Raw genomic sequence first — 20,993 nt, 5'->3', positions numbered from 1 at the left:
AAGAAATTAGCAAAGAAAACAAGGGATCCCTTTGAATGTAGTCAAAATTACCTAACAAGGCGCTAAAGTTCATCAAATTTTACATCAAATGAACAAGTTTGGGGCAAGTTAGCCGCTCAATGTGACCTTGGGGGGCGAGGTCTCTCGCTATCGTCCTCGACATCTGAAACGAGACACAAAGCAACCGGTGAGCTAATTTCCAAGGACAAAGAGTCCGATCACCTCCCTCTTCAAGAGGCGGCGGAGGATCCTAACCTTCTACGGCGGAGACGCGCTTGCGGTCAGATCATCGGAGGGCGATCTGAGGCTCGTGAAAGCAAGATCGATGGGGGGCGGAGAAACCCTAATCTCGAGATATTTGTGGTGGCGTTGTGTCTCGTTTCCTCTCACGGGTTTGCTTTGGAGACTGTGCCTTCGAGACGCGTGGAGATTTTGAATGGCTTTTTTCCATATTAGTCCCCCACATCTTCATATTTTGAATCAGATCACCCAGGTCTCCAAGTTTTTTTTTCATAAAAAAAACTCTTGCTTTTTTTATTTATTTAAAAATTAGTGCTTCTAGTGAGCATTTTGGAGACTTATTTCTAAACAATTAGAAGATTTGAATGCCTTATTTTAACATATGCAGATACTAAACATTTGTGAGACTAATATTGAGAAAACCCTATTTGAAATTAGCACAAATCTCACTAAATTATTATTAACTATTAAAATTTTCTATAAAATCGTTATGAACAAACTTGATAAAACTACGGTGAAATCTCAAATCAGCATAAAACTATCACAACTTATCACAAAGCATACAGTAGTTTGTGAAAATATCTGAAATATATGATAGTTACCCGTGAGCGAGGATTCTATCAGAACACCATATAGAAAGGGCAATCCATATCATTCACATTTGGTTAGAGGGTTAGTTTGGCAATTACAAGTCTTCTATTTATTGTGTAGATCATCCTACTCCTATCGGGATAGTTCTGATAGAATCCCTACTGGTTATGGGCAACAGTTTTGTAAAGTTTATAATAATTTTTGTGAGATTATATGAAAGCCCATGCTTATATTTTGAAATTAGTTTTCAAACTCTTGTTTTTTTTTTTGAAATTAATGCTTCTACTGAGCAACTAGTTATAAGATTTGGAGGCTTATTTCAAAACACTTAAAAGATTTAAATGTCTTATTTCAATATATGCTGATATGAAAGATTTTGAAGACTATCGAGAGCAACCTATTTGAAATTAGCGTAAATCTCACAAATTATCATTAATTATTAGAATTTTCTTTAAAATCGTTGCAAAGAAACTTGATGAAACTATAGTGAAATCTCAAATCAGCATAAAACTATCACATGTTGTCACAAAGCATATGATAGTTTGTAAAAATACCTAAAATACAGTTACCCGAGCGTGAGGATTCTATCAGAACACCACATAAAAAGGGGTGATCGATATTATTCACATTTGGTTAGAGGATTAGTTAGACAATTACTACTCTTCTATTTATGATGTAGATCACCCTACTCCTATAGAGGTAATTCTGCTAGAATCCCTAATGGTTGCGACTACCAGTTTCATAAAGTTTATAATAATTTTTATGATATCATATGAAAAGCCATTATATATTTAATTAGTAAAAGAAAAGGCTAATTAGAACATAAATACTTGCTGTGGACAACACAGATATTGCTTTGTGACTCATTATACATCAGAATATTTATACATTCATTTAGTGCTAACATTACACAATGAGACATCCCTTTATCTATATCATGCATTCTCTACAAAAACACCCTTCTGATACTCTGGCTCACAGAATTCTCCACCAAGATCATCACAGGCCTCACCAGGGAACACCCTACATCAATTATATTCAAAGAATTTAATTGAGTCACTTTTTCTTTCTTTTTGGTATTTTTTTGTGTGTCAATTATGAATATTATAGTATCTTACGTTTTCGGCTCACTGTACTCCATGTAATCTCTTTCAACCTCCTCTGAGCTCACATTTGCTTTGGTGTTGGTAATTGGTGTTTCAGGTTTTGCCTCTGGAAACATGTCAACGCTGCAGGCTTCTCCTCCTATTGTATCACAGGCTTCTGCCGGAAAAACACTGGGAAAAAATGCGAACCATGGCTATTAGATGAAGAGAAAAAATGTTTTTTTTTTTTAAGTTTTTAAGTGAATTGCGCCGCCGAGTCGACTATAGAAATAAAACTAGAGGGATAGTAAGTTCAAAACAACCATACTACGGGGGTCTATCCGCAATTAAATACGTACGATGTTGTCGAACTGTAGTCCACAGTGGAGGTTTCCTTGGCTGAAGCAGCTACAACCATAGAAAAGCTTACTGTTCTTTGAGGCTTTGCTAATATTTTTGGCACTACCAAGCTCTTGAAGCCAGCTTTAAAGGGTAATGATTCACTTAAGAACACAGTTGTTGCTTGCATTTTGAAGGTTAGCTCCTTGATTATTTTTCTCTTTGAGGCTGCAAGATTGAGCGTTTGCTTTTTATAGAAGTTTCATGAGTTGGTTGGATAAGGAGCCTTTCCCTATCTAGAGGATGGCAAAATATCTGTGAATGGATAAGGTGATATTTTAGGTCTGTTAACGGGTCAGATTTTTGATGGATTGGATCCATGTAACAAGTGAATCCGACCCCAAAATGTGTTAAGTATAGTTAGTAGGCATATCGTGTCTCTTTTTTTTAGTCCCACATCGCTTAGGATAGCCATCCTTTTGAGTTTAAACACTTCAGCGCAATGAATAAAATAGTCTCATCTTTTCCCTAAAGCTCTATTCTTAACATGGTATCAGATTTATCCTCTTTATCTGAGAGAGACATCTTTCTTCTTCCTCTACATCGACCACCGAGGGGTTTTGTTGAAAACTCCACCCTTCAGCTCAGTGGCCTTGAAACCGGATTCAAACTTGACGCACTGCCCCATCTCTCACAACCTCTCATTGCCTTCTGCTCTAACCTTTGCGCTTCCGCTCGGCGGCCTTGAAACTTGATGCATTGCACCATCGCTCACAACTTCTCACTGTCCTTTGCGCACTACAAAACTCTATCCCTAACCTTTGCCAAACGCACTGTTCATCCAAGAGGGTACTGTTCACCCACGGTCTAATATCCTATCCGAGTTACTGTTCATCCTGAACCTCACTACTTCGCCACCAACTTCAACAACAACCTCTTCTTGGCTGCCACTACACCCAAGGATAACCCTCGTCGTCGTTGATCAGCTTCGACCAGGTCGGACCCGCTGCTCGTCATCATCCTTGCAGCTTCAACCATTGTCCAAACTCTACCATTGCAAACTCTAGCCTTGCGTAATCCTAGCAGTTCCTCCACGACAAACCTCTGCCTGCCAACACCACCGCTGCTCCGATTGGTGTAATTGCACAAACTATTCATCACATACACACAAGGTACTCGACAAATTGCCTTAGCGAGATTTCTCGCTCCTTGGCCAGCCTCTAGCTAAGCTCTCTCCAGCCAAACGCTTTCCTCTCACTGATGCTTGCGAGATCCAGTCACTGTGCCTCCTCTTGCGACCGCAGGTCCACCCTCTCGCAAACCACCATGCATGACCGTTGTTCACTGCTGCAATATCATACCTTACGGCCTGCAAGATCCAGTCACCGGGCCTCATACCGTGACTACAAGTCCGCCCTCTCGACCCCACCGTGTGTGACTGTCGATCACCACTGCAATAACATGATCTCATTGCCTGCAATTCTAGCCATCGATGTGTTCCAATTCAACCACATCCCGGCAAGCTATGCCAATAGCTATCTATACAAATTTGGCTCGTCCTGTCCAAACTCTTGGTTCTCTAGCGACCATGAGTTTGATCGGGTGTTAAATATAGTTATTAGGCATATTGTGTCTCTTTCTTTTAGTCTCATATCGCTTAGAATACTAAAACCTCTTCTTTTGCTTTTATGTTTAAACACTTCAGTGCAATGAATAAAATAGTCTCTTCTCTCCCAAAAACTTTATTCTTAACAAAATGAAGCGAAAATGAGGATCAAGGTTATTCAAGGATAAGATATGGTTCTTTTATGAGATTTTGAATTTTTTTATGCTTATTGTTTATTGTCTTACCTGATAATTGTTTGGTTTGTAGCAGCTTCCTGTTCTCTTCCATAATTATGACCGTTGTTTTTCTGTGATCAGAATGAAGTTGTCTTATTGTCTATATCACTTTCATATGGCAAATGAAATATCTACTGTCTATTTATCCACAATATTTATGCTACCTGTTTGACAGAGAGAGATCACACTGGGAATTGTTCATAATTTTTCTTTCTTCATCCATCTCTGAATGAATGCGTACATGAAGAATGCTATGAAGGTTCCAATCTGTATATGTACACGTTATTTTTCTTCTCTACACCTTAATACTTTGCAATACAATGTTTCTTAATAGCCTGCTACAAGCAAAGAAACACAATTGATACATTACCAGCAAAGAAAGCTAACAACTGAAATTGTGACTTTTGAAAGTTTGAATGCAATTCTATTTTCACTCCAAGAGATCCTTCAAGGTAGTTACCGATGACTCTTATCTGTTAGTGTTTATGTCTGAAAGTAAAATTATGGGTAGGGTGGTATTATGAGAAGATTAGGGGTCTTTAATCTCGTTTGGTGGCTGATAAACTAGACAAAGCAAACCCTTGCACTCACGTGCCCTCCGACGCTCAAGTCGATGATTGATAAACTCAGTATGAAGAGCAAATGTAGGATCAAGCTTAGGGTTTAGATAGTCTAGAGCTTATAATGGTGGGCGCAACATTTATTTATAGGAGAGTGTAGGGTCAAATCAATAATTTGATCTGACTAGCAAAGTTGATGTTTTACTTCCGCTTTATACATGTTAACAGTCGGTTGGGCAAGTATGAAGGGCCGCCAACACTGCATTTAATGTGATAGTGACAGGGCAATGAAGTTATAGGCGTCATCCGAGGAGTCATCATGACGCTTGGTTGTGCATTTAATGCAGGCAGTGTTGACGTGGCAATCAGATATTTCCTTCCTTGACTCGAGACAGATGCTCTTTGGCAAAGTCCAATCTGAAGATGCCTTTCGACTTAGACTTGGGCTCTTTCTAGTATATTTCGTCCGGAAGATGCCTTTTGACTTGGACTGTTGGAGGGATCGGCTTGTTTGATCGGGTCATGTCTTTAATCGGGTCGGGTTTTGTGGTCACACTATCCGACCCAACTGACTGACACGTGGCCAATTCTTAAGGGCTTATCAAACTTGTGATTTTTAGGGTACTAGTTGGAATGCACGTGGTCAAATATTATACTGGTTGATTTTTAGTTTATGTATTTACTATAACATAGTTGTAACAAAGTTTATGATTATCATAATATATGAAAAAGTTTCATATTTTTCAATATATAAAATCTTGTTGGTTTCAACACTTTACCTTCCACTTAATTAGTGAGGTTTAAATTCTTAAAATATTAATGATCAATTTAATGATTTGAAATTCTAATTTAAAATATTAATGATGTAAGCACCAATATATAAAAAACTATTATTATTAATGAAAAAAATAAATCTTGAATACATCAACGTAAAATGGTAGGTTTTATTTGGTCATAGAGGATTTGTTTAATTATAAAGAAATCACTCGCACCTATTGTCTACTTCCACTTTCTAATATCTGACGACCGAGTATTATAGATATTCAAAAACTTTTTCAAGAATTTTTAAAGTTAGAATGTGCAAATTCAATCAAGGAAGAAAATATAAATTATGTGATCAATTCTAAAATCTGATATTATAATCTTCCTACATCTCCTCAACTAATTAATTAATTTGTCAAAATGATTACTCTCTAATTTTAGAAAACCATAAAATATAATCTGAGAATGATTTAAACATATTTTGTACACATATGGATTTTATTTTAACAAAATAATTTAGGTCTATCCAATATTGAATAATATCCGAAATTTTAGGTTAAAGAGTTAAACGAATCTGATAACACTCATATCCAAACTATATGCTTCATAAACGTGAGACATATAGAATGAACAACTTAATTTATTTTGTTAAATAATTTATTATGAATCATAAAAGATAAGGAGAACCATAACGATCACATAGCTATCTCAAATAAAGATCAAATTTCTCCCTGCGAATTTTGTAGCAAAAGATTTTCAGAGATACCGATAGATTTGCTATAAAATCCACTCTTATAAGATTGATGTCACATGTGTCTTAAATTGTACTTTGTTTAAGGGTTAATTTTAGAAAACTTCAGCTCAACTATGGAAGAAATGTTAAAAATCCCTCCCCCCTTCAACTACTTGAAATGAGTAAATCTTTGTTCGTCAAATTTGGGGTGTTGTAGTTAATCTATCCCAACTTCAAAATTTTGATTTAACCTTATGAACTTTTCTCAATTAACCCCTCAAAACTAATATCATTGAGTCGAATTCATTATGTGATAAGTATTTGAACCAAAATATTCCTCAACTATAAAAGGATTAGCTTGGTTCTTGCTAGATGAAAGAAAAAGTAAAGATTTAGAGGTAAAAAGAACTATAAATTGGTCGTAATCTTTTTATTATCGGTTGAGAGTTTCTTTTTAACTAAAATGGCTTTCTTCAACAAGACATTTTGACAAAATCACATATTAAAGTCTTTTACATTAAGGGGTTTGTTAAGAGATGTGTAAAAGGCTAGGAGAGTTTTATGAGACACGCTAAGTCGAAAAGTGTTTTCTAAAATCGCACCAAAATTGAGAGGGGTTATCTACAACACCTCTATAGTTAGGGGGCTCTATCAAATTAAATTAGTTAAGTTGTTTTTTTGAGACAATCCCCAAATTTGAGAGAGTTTTAAAAAAATTAACTATTCTTTTAGATTTAGCTTATTTACATATTTGTCCCTCAAATATTTTAATATTTTATAACTCAATATTAGTCCCTAAATTATAAGCAATTTCAAAATTTTAAGGGAATAATGTAGAATTATTGGAGATTTAAAATCAAGGAAATGATATCTAAATAACCTTTAAATATTGCTCTTATAGGCAATATATGAAATATCGACCGATATATCGCTATATCGACTGATATAAAAGGTTAACTACTTTATCTTGATAATATTTATGGTTTTATATTGTTTTCTTTTATTTAGGGATTTTTTTCTCATATATCGATCATTATCGAAAATATTGGTTGGTATAACAAAATCGAGTCGTTTTTAATTTGATTGTGGGCTTGGTACTAGGTCATGTTTGGAAACCAAAACTAAAGCACAAGTCATAAAAGCCACAATCCATATCCCAAATCTCTCCACTCTCAGCTCTCCCAAATTTTAAGCATTTGATGCAAATTCTTATGTTGAAAATTCATCAATATCTGAGATTATAGATTACAATGTTATATCATGTATCAACATTATCTCATATGACACCCATATATTTTTTACATAACCCCGTATTGCAATCCAATATCATGGATTTTGTCCAACATTTGTATGATGCCCAACACTTTGTAGTAGTCCTTCGAAAGCCTCTAAAGTTTTCTAAGCAAAGTATATAAATTTAGAAATAATTCAAAATCTTAAGATTATTCAAAATGTGATGCTTTAATTTTCCCACATCTCCTCTAGTCTATAAATATAAGTTAACCCCCTGGTCTCATATTATATGATGAATATTATTTATCAAATGAATCATATACTATTGCTTGTGGTTAACAAAGGCTTTAAATCTTTATTGGCTTAATTATATTAACTACCTTACGGTTTATAAAACTTTCAATTACATACCTCCACTTGTATATTGCTGCACTTAAATATCCTAATATTTTTTAAAATTGCATGTATGTACCTTCTATACACAAGTATACTATTTGTAATTTTCCTATATGAATATAATGGTATAATTTTAGGATAATTCTATATTTTCTACACTTTCCATTAATAATTTATTAACATGCACTTGTCTATTAATATATTATTAGACATTACTAATACTTAATATAAGAGTTTTACAATAACATTAGAAGTTTTAGGGATCAAGTTAGACAAACTTGAAGTGGCATATAATATGTTTAATTAACAATAATAATTAATTTAGTTTAGTTAGAATTAGAATATAATATCTAAAAAAATAAGGGTAATATAGTCCATAGAAAGTTTTTCTACAACTTCCTCTTTTAAAGCGATATGATTCTGAATGAAGTATATAATTTTATTTATAATTCAAAATCTTGAGACTAATTCCAAATATGATGCTTAAATTTTTCCACATCTTTTGTATTATATAAATATAAGCTAAGACTCTGACCTCGTATTATATGATGAATATTATTTATCAAAGAGATCACATACTATTGCTTGTGGTTAACAAAGACTTTAAATCTTTAGACTTAATTAAACTTAAATACCTTACAGCTAACACTCATATACCTCCATTTATATCTTAATGCACTTAAATATCCTAATATTTTCTAAAATTACATGTTTGTACTTATATATGCAAGAATACTCTTTATAATTTTCCTATGTGAGTGGCATGGTATAATTTTAGGACAATTCTATATTTTCTACTCCTTCCAAAATAATTTATTAACTTGCAATCGTCTATTAATATAGAATTATGCATTATTTAATAATTAATGTAAGAGTTTTATAATAACATTGGAAGTTTTAAGGTCAAGACAAAATTAAAGTGGGATGTAATATGATTAATTAATAATGATAATTAATTTAGTTAATTTATGATTAGAATATAGTATCAAAAAAGGAATAAGGGCAATATAGTCCATAATTTTTTTTTTCCATAACTCCCTCTTTTAAAGGGAGTATGGTAATAGTTAGAATTCTGAAATGACTGAAGACGATAAATATACTACCCTTCATACTCAAAAGTGCTTTTTACCAAGGAAATATATACCCTCCCGAAACAAGTTTTCTCATCAAAGCTAAGACAAAAAGCGAGAAAAGAAGAGAAAAGCTTCTAGCACTTCTGTTAGATTAATAGAAAAGGCAATGTACAGGGCTCACATACATTAAATCAAAACCAAACCGGAGATAAATAAACAGACATCTTATGCTACAACAGAACCCCAAAAGTAATGCCTACAATTGAGGAAAGAAACAACCCTTTTTTCCTTCTCTACTATATATTCTGGCCATTTCATAATACTATATCTTTGTATCCTCTAAAAGAACAAGAATCTCTTCATTGTCAATGGTTCCACTCTCCAATGCATACTGTAATGGGGTCTTACCATCCTTGTCAACGACGTGCGGGTCCGCTCCCCTGTGTTAAAAGAATTAGACAAATTAAATCTATATGCTGTACATACTTCAGAATTACTTTCCACAAGAAATATCTAAAATTTCATGGACAATATCTCTATTATGTTGCAGGAAAAATGCCAAGTTTTAAACCTTTTCCTCGTCAATCAATCCAGAAGTTTAGTTATTAGTACTTAGAAGGAGAAATAATATATTCTTTTTTACATTTGGGTTCGACGATCTTGCTGGGTAGGAAAATAGTAGAGAACGACATTTAGTACCCCCAAAGGTATAACTAATTTAGCTATCGAAAAGTTCCGTAATCGTAAAATCATGATGTCCTCTTAAAGTAGATGCCAACCCATTTATTTTGAGAATACGTTTTGGATGTTCTACAAACATCAAATCATAAATACTGATACTGTTTTGGATGCTTAAGTGATTAAAAAAACACTCAAGAGGACATGTGATTCATGAGATATAATTAGTTATACTGATGGATAAAATACAATTAGCAAATGCCTGATGCATGGCTAAGTGGCCTTAAAATGCATGATGTTTTGTTTACGCAACTTCAAAATGCACTTTGGTAGAGGGACATTTCACATAGAATGTTAAAGCCACTTTCCCTATATTAAATCATATATTAGATCCTGCGATTTCACGATGCTCGTTCAGAAATGCGACAGTTTGTGTGTATTGTTGGCCCTACATAATTACTGTTTGATGATAAGTGAATTATGATGCTCATACATCTAACTTGTTCCTGTTACTGATATTCATGTCAAAACAATTTCAGGAAGCATAAACAGGGTTGCGTAAGATTGCAGTATCAAAAGGAGGTTGGAAGGAATCTAGAGGCCTATGTTACCTAGGTACTTCTAATCTCAAGCCGTACCCATAACCGACATGTACCCCTATCCATACCTATACCCAAACTCCTTGGACATTCCTTGCATATATGCATATATTTATTCGGGCATGTACTCAATTATATAATACATGTTTTAATTTAAAACACTTGGCATACATTTACTGGACATATATCCTACACATCCACTTCTTGAAACACATTGGACATAGGTCCGAATTATGATTTTGAAGGATCATTTGGATGTTTGGTTCAGAAACTAGTGATTTTCCAATTTATGATCCACATAATAAAAGAAAGAGAAAAATGTTATAGGAATTTTAATTCTCATCCTTGCTCTCATATAAATTATTAATGCCAATATATATTATATGTATATATAAATATTTATATAGCCAGGTCCCTGCATCATACATTTTACAAATTTGGCGTGTCCGTATAGGTACCCATACCCATGCAACATAGGTAGAAGCTAAAGGTCCAATGACTTATCCATCATGGTATTTAGGGTCTAAACCAATCCATATTCAATTCTATATGTCAAAGGTCATTGCCTCTGCACCAACACTTAGTGAGTTGTGGTGAGGATCGAGGACTATAGTCTTAATACTCACACATGCCTGCGCAAGTTAAGCGCCCTTTCATGGGCTGAAAAGCTTGATTCATGTAGTAGTATCTATTTTCTTTAAATCTGCTTAAAAAATTGACGGCCAACAAGATTTGAACCCGGATTGCTTAGGTTTCATGTCAAAGGTCCGTGCCATTTCACCAAAACTCAAGTTGTTGGTGAGGGTTGACTGTTATAGTCTTATAATCTAACACTATCTTTAATTAGGAAAAATGGGTATGAGCTGTCAACTCATTTTACTAATAGAATCAATGAAAGGTATAGAAATTACCTGGAAATTAGCAACTTCGCAAAAATATTCCTGCCCTTGATAATGCAATGATGAAGTGGCGTCCTGCCGTTCAAATCAGCAGCATTTACATTGGCACCATACTGTAAAAGTAGTTCTACCATGGCAATATCTGCAGTTTGGCAAGCAAGATGTAGTAATGAACAGCCCTCAAAAGATTCATCCATGTTATTTCTCTCATCAGCATTTCTCGCCGGGTTACAAGAGCTGATGGAAGAAGCCTTGTGTTTGGAGTCCCCAACAGTACAACTAGTACTTCGACCTAATGTTGAAGTTGGTTGCTCTTGAAGAAGCATGGCTTTTGCAAGAGTTAAGGAAGAATTAGACGATGTTTGTCCATAGATAGCATTTACATCAGCATTTAAAGTGATAATATGCTGGTATACAGCTCTCTTGTTGTTGGTACGAACATTATCCCACATCGCCAATAAACAGTTGGGATCTGCTTTCGATTTCTGAAGAAAAACCTTCTCTGCATACTGAAGGAATAGAAACAATTATCAGATATTTATGCACAATCATACATTATACTACAAGCATACAGAGATTAAGTTTGATTGAACATATATGATTCTCTTGCATACCTTCGCTTTAATGAAATTTTCCTTTATTGAAATAGGGTCAGTATGCTTGGGCTTCGTGGTAGATATTTGTTGCTGTTTTTGATGTAAACTGCACATATTTGAAAAATATAAAAGAACATTTAATACCATAGAAGCACCTACAGCCCAAAAGTATAACTTTGTCATCATATCACTGTGTAGCCTTACTTGGAACTATCTGTTAATTTTTCGTTACTTGTTGAGGGTAACAATTCCTCCCATATGGAGTTGGCAAAAGTATTACCCAGTGACTGAAATAGATTAATAACAGAAGGTTCCCACACTTTGACATCAAGTGTCAAAGATCGCACCTGAAAGTAACATATAGAAGTATTATGAATTTGCAATACAATGAATGGATGGGAAATTCTTTAATAATGTCTTCCGGTTGAGCAACATTCTACTTCAAACTTTTCAATAAAGCTATAAAATTATGCACCTAGTGAAAGATTTGATGCTGAGGTACATGCTTACTTTGCACCCAACCTAAAATGGAACATTTTGGGTGCTTAAATATTGGGTACAATGCTGTAAAAATATTTTGATCAAAATTAAACATATTATAACACCAAATAAGGATAAGATAACAAACTATAAATTCAAAACCATAGAAGTCGGGAATGTGGGATGCTATAGTGCACCAAGACCTGGATTCAATTGTCTCGGATTCACGGTGGAACAAGACTCGATTCACCAACTATAAGGACTGATTAAGATTGCAAACCAGTTAAATTTTTGAAAAAAATAACTCTTTTTCAGAAGAATAAACAACAAAATATGTGAGGAATTAAGATAATAAAGTATGTATACCTTATTTGCAACATGATTCTCAGGGTTCTACCGTTACTGATATCAACTAGCAATTCTTATATTTGAGTCTTGCAAAACCTCTGATTCCTACACTTAACAACAGAACCTAGAATGTAAACGTTCCCTGGTGCATGGTATAAGCTATTGAGAAATTAGGGCTTCAAAGTCTCTTGTCATTGATAGAATTGTTGGCTTATATAGCCTTACACACACGTTTACACAAAAGCCCCCTAAAACTCTTTAATTGCATTACATTCTCAACACTCCTCCTCAAAATGGGCGAAATATATCTATTAAGCCCATCTTGTCACATCCTCTAGTTAGGTCTACTGAGCTAAGCCCTTTAGTCAAGCAGTCTGCAGCCTGCTCCTTAGTTGGAACATAGCCTAACTCCAGTAACCCACTGTTCAGCTTCTCCTTGATGAAGAATCTATCAATCTCAATGTGCTTAGTCCTGTCATGTTGAACTGGGTTGTTGGCGATGCTGATAGCTGACTTGTTGTCGCACCACAAACTCATCTTGGCCCATTGGTCAAGGTTCAGCTCCACCAGCATGTTCTTCAGCCACATCAACTCCGCAACTCCTAAGGCCATGGCTCTGTATTCTGCTTCAGCTGTTGATCTCGCCACCACAGATTGCTTCTTGCTTTTCCAGGAGACTAAGTTGCCTCCTACAAATATGCAATACCCCGAGGTAGACCTCCGATCATCTCCGCAGCTAGCCCAATCTGAGTCACAGTAGCCCTCAATGTTCACGTGGCCACTCCTCCTGAATCTTAGTCCTTTGCCAGGAGCACCCTTCAGATACCTTAGTATCTGGTATACTGCATCCATATGGTTCTTCCTCGGGTCATGCATGTAGCGGCTCACCACGCTTACCGCAAATGAGATGTCTGGACGTGTGTGACTCAGGTAGATCAGTCTACCCACTAATCTCTGATATCTCTCACGATCAATAGGTTCCCCTGCCTCAGCACTCAGTCTGAAACTCTGATCAATCGGTGTAGCAGCAGGCTTGCACCCTAACATCCCCGTCTCTGCAAGAAGATCCAGTGCATACTTCCTCTGGGAGAGAACAATCCCCTTAGGCCCATGAGCTATCTCTATCCCAAGAAAGTATCGAAGCTGACCCAGATCCTTCACTTCGAATTCTTTGCTCAATCTTACCTTGAGCTGAGCAATCTCCTTCTCATCATCTCCTGTGATGATCATGTCATCCACATACACTGCCAACATAGTGATGTGACCTCCACTACTTCTGAAGAATACAGTATGGTCGGCATTTATCTGTCTGTATCCCATCATAGTGATGTGACCTCCACTACTTCTGAAGAATACAGTATGGTCGGCATTTATCTGTCTGTATCCCATACCAATCATGGCTCTCCTGAACCTGTCAAACCATGCTCGAGGGGACTGCTTCAGTCCATACAGAGACTTCTTCAGCCTGCAGACCTTACCCACTGTTTGTCCTGTGCTACATCCAGGTGGTATCTCCATATACACCTCTTCCACTAGATCTCCATGAAGAAACGCATTCTTCACATCCAGTTGGTGTAGTTCCCATCCACCATTTGTTGCCAGAGAAATCAATGTCCGAACCGTGCTCATCTTCGCCACTGGTGCAAAAGTCTCATCGTAGTCAATGCCGTATGTCTGGCTATACCCTTTTGCCACTAGTCGAGCCTTGTATCGTTCAACCTTCCCTTCTGGGTTCTGCTTCACGGCAAACACCCATTTGCATCCCACTATTTTTTTTCCTGCTGGCAGTGTTGCTAACTCCCACCTGTGGTTCTTCTCAAGGGCCCCCAGCTCCTCATGCATAGCTGCCTTCCACTTTGGATCCTTCTTAGCATCCTGCCAGTTGTTAGGTATAATAACAGAATCTAATGATGCAATGAATGCTCCATGTGAAGGGGATATGTGAGAATAAGAAACAAATTGAGATAGATCCCAACCATATCTCTCAGGAGGATTTCCCCCATTACTACGAGTAGTCCTCCTTACTGATATTGGCGTGGGAAGAGGGGTAGAAGTATGAATGGTATTACCTGAAGTGGAGGATAGTGTCAGTGTCTCAGGAGTTGGAGCAGAACTAGACGAGGGACTAGGCACTAGCACTGTAGGGACTTTAGGCACCTCTGGCTCCTTACCCCTCCTACTGTATGTAAGCAACTCCCCCTGAGCTGTAGGCCTAACACCCCTTATCTCCTCCTCCCTTTCGTCCTCATCCTCCTTCTCCTCTGAGTACGGAATCGAAATTGGGATTGACCCCTTTGAGCTCTCATCATTCTCCCCCTCTCGCCTCATACCTCCAGTATCAGGCAAGTCACCAAAATGTGAGGTAACCCCCACTGTGTAGTACGGCTCGAGCTCCCGAAACCGCACATCCATACTAACAAACAACCTTTTCTTCACCGGGCTCCAGCAGACATACCCTTTCTGGGTACCATTGTATCCCACAAATATACACTTCACAGCCCTAGGGTCTAGCTTCCCAACTGATGGTCTGTTGTCCTTCACAAAGCACACACAACCAAATACCTTCAATGATAGGACCCCCACGTTATCTCCCTTCAGTGTCTCACGAGGTGACTTCCATTCTAACACACTCGAAGGCATCCTGTTGATTAAGTGAGCAGCAGTCAAGACTGCTTGTCCCCACAACATCTTTGGGACATTCATCGCTATCATCATACTTCTAGCAACTTCTAGGAGATGTCTGTTCTTCCTCTCTGCTACCCCATTCTGAGCTGGGGTGTATGGGGAGATGTCTGTTCTTCCTCTCTGCTACCCCATTCTGAGCTGGGGTGTATGGGCATGTAGTCTGGTGTATAATCCCCTGAGCTGACAGATACTCCTCAAGTGATCTATTGGTATACTCTGTCCCATTATCCGACCTCAACACTTTTACCACTGCACAATACTGAGTCTGGATGTGCTTATGAAAATCTTTGAAGCAACCAACTACATCACTTTTATTTTTTATAAGATACAACCAAGTGATTCTAGAGAAGCAATCAATAAATGTAACCAAAAACTTGCATCCATTTATAGAGTTTACTGGACAGGGTCCCCATACATCAGAGTGTATTACTTCAAACTTACAAGAACTCCTACTACCCGAACTAGCATAAGAGCTTCTAGTAAGCTTTCCAAACTCACAAGCATCACACTGAAGCTTCTGCTTATTTACTTTTTTAAATAGAGTTGGATACATTTTCCCCAAGATACCGAATGATGGATGTCCCATTCGTTGATGATAGAGTATCAACTCATCTTCTGCACACACTTCAGCTCCTCCTGTTCCCGTCCTCTCAATCACAGATGTCAACGCTGAGTCCATCCCTTTGCGGTCCAGGTACCATAACCCGCTACGCCATGTCCCAGTCCCAAGTCTTCGTCCTGTCCCCTTCTCCTGGAAGATCACCTTGGGAATGTCAAAAAAAACAATACAATTTAATTGGAGGATAATGGCACTAATGGATAACAGAGTAACAGGAAATGAAGGAGCATGCAGAACATTAGATAAAGTTATAGAACCTGTACAACTAACGGTGCCCTTACCAACCACAGCCTGTGCTGTACCATCAGCGATCTGGATGCTCTCTGCTTCTGCCAAGCGAGTGTAAGATGAGAACTCACTGGCACTTCCCGTCACATGTCTGGATGCTCCCGAATCCATTATCCAGGCGGTGGATCTTCCCTCATTTTGGTGTGCACGAAGGGCGTAATTGGCATAGTCTCCTTCAGAGAAAGTAGTAGATACCCCCTCAGACACATCACCTACTGCTCTCTGTTTCCTCCTTAGTGCTGCCAAGAGCGCCTGATCTTCATCAGTGAAGATCATCTCAGCTTCTTCTTCCCTTTCTGCCACCGTCAAATTTGCCCGGTGGCCTCCTCTTCCACCTCGCCTGCCTCCACGGCCACGGCCACGGCCTCCAGCCTGACCACGTCCACCCCAGTCCTTCTCCTTGGGTGGCTTAGGGCACATCTGTTTTAGATGGCTTATATCTCCACAGTTGAAGCACTGCCTAGTCTCCCCTCTGAATCCAGTGTTACCTGGGTTAGAGACCACCAGTGCAGACTTCTCCCCTGTAAGTCCACATGTCCCAGCCTGTAGCTTGATACGGCTCTCCTCCTGTATCATGGCCGAGACTGCCTCCTCCAGTGGTGGGATCTTCGTTTGGGTTAGTAGCAGCGCCGTCCTCTGCTCATATGCTGGAGCCAAGCCTCGGAGAAATAACATAGTCCTCCTCTGCAAAGAGGCCTCGCGCTCCTTGCACTCCGGGTCCTTGCAGCTCGCAAGGGGCGAGAAATGATCGTGATCGAGCCACAAGCGCTCCAACTCTGTGGCGTACTCCTGTATAGTCCTCTCTCCCTGGACTGTAGCACTGATCTCCTTCTCGATCTGGAATACCCTCAGGTTATTCCCCACCCCATCATAGGTCCTCCTCAGCTTCTCCCAGACATCCTGCCCCCCCCCAAGCCCATCCACTGTGGCAGCAATTGGCTGGACTACGGAATTCAGAAGTCAGATGTATACCAACATATGAGTGGACTTCCACTCATCTATCCCTGCGGAGCCCTCAGCTGGCTCAGTTTTCTCTCCCGTCAGATATCCCTCCAGGCTCCTCCCGGCAAGGGTATATCTCACGCGGCGCGACCAACTCAGATATGTCGTGGGTCCATCAAGTTTTACATCAATAGGTGGAAGCTCCACCTTCTTGGGTGGTGGTTTTGTCGAGCCCTCTCCTGCCGACAACTTCATCAGTTGCATCAGTGTTGAGATCTCCTCAGAATTCAATTTTTTGATGATATCCTCCATCGGATTTTTGCCAGTCTCTGCCATCAATTCAACTTGTATTCGGTTCCTCACACCAATGCAATCCACAGGATATTACCAGATACTCAATCCTCTTCCTCTAATCATGCCATAAATTGTTATTTTTCACCTCAACAACCCATTACTGCACATTTATGAACGAAACTCTCTGCTCGTTCTCTTACACCAGGAATGCAACACTAACTACTTAATCATTTAATAAAGAGAACTCCTTTAAAAGAAAACGAACCAGGATCCCATCTCTCCAATGCGTTGATGACTCCGAAGGCGGTGACCTCCAAGATCGAATCTTGCGCCTTCCATCTCCACGTCTGGAAGCCTTTCGATCCCCCTTTCAACCAAAAAAAAACTGCAGATCCAATTGCTCCACCGCCCCAAACCCTAGTTACGATCTTCACTGCTCCAAGCTCTCCCTCCCAGGCGATTCTCAGGAGACCTCATCTCCTCTCTGTTGAGACCTCAACAACGCCTCCATCTGCCCCGAAAAAACCAGCCCCAGCACCGAACAATCCGAGAATCAGGCGGAGGATTCAGGAGCGGCGGCAACGGCGGCTTCTTCGTCGGGATCTGGTCTTCTTCGTCGGGATCTGGTCAGACGTCGTCTTCGTCGGGACTTGATCGAGCTGGCGTCGTCTTCGTCGGGACTTGGTCGGGCGGCGTTGTCGTCGTCGACGAGCTTGAGAAAACGTCGGGTTCACCAGACAAAGGGAGAGGCGACGGCTAGGTTAGACAGCTCTGATACCATATTGAGAAATTAGGGCTTCAAAGTCTCTTGTCATTGATAGAATTGTTGGCTTATATAGCCTTACACACATGTTTACACAAAAGCCCCCTAAAACTCTTTAATTGCATTACATTCTCAACATAAGCCTATCCCCTTCGTACCCAATTCCTAATGAGTGCCGTACCACGCCCATACCCGTCCTGTGAACCAGAACGAACCGAGTTCCATGCAACTATGTTCAAAACTATCATTATGCTAAGATGCATACAAGTAAACAATTCTGATCTTTAAAAAATTGAGTTGCACAAAAATGTAAAGTATAACTGCCATAGCTTAAGGTTTCTATAGCACCCTTGTTAGGATTTTGTGAGATCTTGAAAGATGAATGAAATTATGTGAAGATCTTGCACCAAAACTCGAGCAACATGAAAATGATTGTGAGCAAGGAATAAGATAATTCCTCAAGTGAAATACATCTTATACATTGAAATAGCGTTCTTTTATCACCCACTTATTACATGGCTGAGAAGGCTTCAAACTCCTTCATATCCCTCAAAATACAATTCAGACAGTAGAGAGCGTGATAATCGGTGTGGACCATCCATTATGATTGTTCGTCATACTTTTGGAGGGTCAGTTGTGGCAAATCTTTTTAGATGCGAGTGCAGATTGAATGTCTCACAACTAGAGTGGAGTCAGCGATGTATTGCTTCAACTTATTTCCCCCTAACTTCAATATTCTTTGTGAAATTCCAAAAGTAAATGATAATTAATATCCCTAGTGGAGAAATCATTTCTAAAACTGGATTAAGTGTCAATACAATGTTCCTTGCGAAGTTTTAAATGCAAGTGATAATTATATTCCTAATGGAGAAGTCATTTCTAAAACTAGACAATGTTCTGAGACGATGTTTCTTTACAGCACACTACTCTATTGATAACTAGTTTGCCCCAGGTGTTAGAACAGAGCAATGCAAGCACATGGATGCACATTTATTACTGGATTCCCCCACAACTCAAGGGTTACAACACAGGATAAAGTCAGAGGACAAGGGGATTATAAAAAGGAGAGGTTCATATGCCTGTAAGCAAAACGTATGAATGAACCTTCACTAATGAAGAGGGTGTTACTAATAATGTGATAAATTCCAAATTTATAGCTACCGTACCTTTGATATATGCACTCCAAGATTGCGATGAACCCCAGAACATTCAATGCATACAAGCAACCCTAGGTTCAGAGATGCCCAATCGGGGCCAGCAGCTCCACAATCGGCACAAACATCGTTGCCACATACTTTTTGGAGCACATCAATTGGCTTTTCATGTTCGACATTGAATCTATGTTGCTGTGAACTTCTGGCAGTACGTCCAGAATGGCTTGAAACACAGTTCTTCTCTAGAGATGATACTTCAACAGAATGGTCCAGATCTGATGAGCTACCAAATGAACTCTCATTGGAAGCACTGGCACTAGCTAGGGGGCACTGAAATTAAATTAGGAAAATTATTCAGCATGAAACGTGAAAATAACTTGCTGGTGATGTGATTTTATTAACTAGTAACTAACCTGTTCTGGGAATTGAGCACTCAATAGAGAAGCAATAACACCCGTTATTTTTTCAATCCAATCCATCTGATCCATAGCACTCTCAGCCTAAATCAACAACACGAGAAGCAGCTGATAGAATGAAAACCTCAAGATCTCAATCTAGAAGACATTCTGAAAAACCACTACAGTAACCAAACACAGTACCTGTAATGTGTAATTCTTTGTTGGTGAAATAATTCTAAAGCAGAATCTTAAATCTGACTGATCTGCGTCAACTTTAATGGTTGATGTAAGCAAGTTCACAGTATGACGTGCTCCGGACTTCTCATCTACACCACCATGATAGTGAGAAGAGAACCACCGGCTCAACAACCCAGAGCCATTCTCAGAGGATATTTGAGCCTTATGATGCAAATGATGGTTAACAACTCCCTATCATGCAAATGACAGACCAATATAGCAAGAAAAGGGGGAAAGAAGTCAAATAACGTAGGCCAAGATGTACTATGCACAATATAGGTATTAGGTACTAATCTAACGGGTCCCTTTAAGAACAAGGAAACCTTACAGATGGCCTGGTAAGCTGCTTGCGGTAGTAATACAACATTCCTCGACTATCAAGGACAAAAAACCTTCTCTTCCAGTCACCTCGCAGATTTGATGACCGCTTTGAAAGATAACCTTGCCGAATAGTTTGAACCTGCACTGTCATAAAGAAATTATGAATAAGATATAATATCGACTGTAAGTTAAATCTTGTGATTAAGGGTCTGTTCTTCAACGGTGTTTTCTTTTCTTGGAATTCGTTTTGCAGCAAACACTTTCTTTTTCAGTATTCATTTATTTTTAAAATGAAGTTGCAACTGCAGAAAGTGTTAGGAGAAGGGGCACATTTTTTCTGCAACACATTTGCAACACTTTTCTCACGAAAGTTGTTTTGCAATGCTCTTGGAAAGAGGGCTGGTTTATTTTTAAAGAAAGTCCATCACAAATTTCACATGAATGGTCCAATATTGTGAGTGTGAATTCATGGGAATACTTTTGAATGAAATACTTCAATATGCAATATATTAGCAAATGCAGAAGATTTTATCTTTCACCGCAACAAATAGTCCCTAAGTGAAGAAAGGCATGTTTTTCGCAGAAGGTTCCTAACAAGAATCTTACCAAAAAAATATGCAATTTTCTATCCCAGAGGCTTCACAAGAAATATAACTAGCTGTCGTCAACTTTACATGGAAAATTTTTCAGATCTCTGTAGCAGAATGCTAGCAGAGCTATATAATAGCAATGATGACTAGGTTTGTGTCCAAATATTCAGAGCCCTGCTATATGATTCCATTGCTTACATCCACCATTTTTTGAACAGAATGGTAACACAGTCATAAATATGCCTAGA

General features: G+C 38.4%; 2 protein-coding genes and 1 long non-coding RNA gene across 22 annotated transcripts in view; all 3 read right to left on the bottom strand.

Annotated features, from left to right (window-relative positions):
* The window catches only part of LOC109825224, a 31,766-nt gene extending 31,485 nt beyond the window's left edge, over positions 1-281 (bottom strand). For all 18 annotated transcript variants that reach the window (XR_002242922.1, XR_002242929.1, XR_002242924.1 and 15 more), the window contains exons 1-2: positions 256-281; positions 52-163 (exon numbers count right to left, since the gene is read on the bottom strand). This is a non-coding gene — a long non-coding RNA (uncharacterized LOC109825224). The remainder of the gene's footprint in view (positions 1-51; positions 164-255) is intronic.
* On the bottom strand, positions 1,662-2,499 carry LOC109825410 (light-regulated protein-like). The gene is made up of 3 exons (XM_020392266.1): positions 2,276-2,499; positions 1,950-2,108; positions 1,662-1,854 (listed from the first exon to the last, which is right to left on the bottom strand). The coding sequence occupies exons 1-3, from the start codon at positions 2,443-2,445 to the stop codon at positions 1,767-1,769; spliced, it is 417 nt and encodes a 138-aa protein (XP_020247855.1). The 5' UTR covers positions 2,446-2,499; the 3' UTR covers positions 1,662-1,766.
* The window catches only part of LOC109825941 (ADP-ribosylation factor GTPase-activating protein AGD3-like), a 35,560-nt gene continuing 23,578 nt past the window's right edge, over positions 9,012-20,993 (bottom strand). For all 3 annotated transcript variants that reach the window (XM_020392856.1, XM_020392858.1, XM_020392857.1), the window contains exons 12-19: positions 20,163-20,294; positions 19,799-20,026; positions 19,613-19,699; positions 19,212-19,529; positions 11,831-11,973; positions 11,645-11,732; positions 11,043-11,539; positions 9,012-9,294 (exon numbers count right to left, since the gene is read on the bottom strand). In XM_020392856.1, coding sequence (XP_020248445.1) covers positions 9,177-9,294; positions 11,043-11,539; positions 11,645-11,732; positions 11,831-11,973; positions 19,212-19,529; positions 19,613-19,699; positions 19,799-20,026; positions 20,163-20,294 — 1,611 coding nt within the window. In that variant the 3' untranslated portion in view covers positions 9,012-9,176. The remainder of the gene's footprint in view (positions 9,295-11,042; positions 11,540-11,644; positions 11,733-11,830; positions 11,974-19,211; positions 19,530-19,612; positions 19,700-19,798; positions 20,027-20,162; positions 20,295-20,993) is intronic.

The sequence above is a fragment of the Asparagus officinalis genome, chromosome 10, assembly GCF_001876935.1.
Source record: "Asparagus officinalis chromosome 10, Aspof.V1, whole genome shotgun sequence".
Taxonomy (NCBI): Eukaryota; Viridiplantae; Streptophyta; class Magnoliopsida; order Asparagales; family Asparagaceae; genus Asparagus; species Asparagus officinalis.
The sequence above is the reverse complement of the archived record's forward strand: the minus strand, read 5'-3'. Positions and strand labels throughout refer to the sequence as shown.

Bases quoted from the DNA above. Each gene is read 5' to 3' on its own strand.
- LOC109825410 (XM_020392266.1), bottom strand. From the start codon at position 2,445: ATGCAAGCAACAACTGTGTTCTTAAGTGAATCATTACCCTTTAAAGCT. The intron at 2,109-2,275 runs GTACGTATTTAA...ATTTTTTCCCAG, and splicing joins GACTACAGTTCGACAACATC to TGTTTTTCCGGCAGAAGCCT. The intron at 1,855-1,949 runs GTAAGATACTAT...TAATTGATGTAG, and splicing joins GAGTACAGTGAGCCGAAAAC to GGTGTTCCCTGGTGAGGCCT.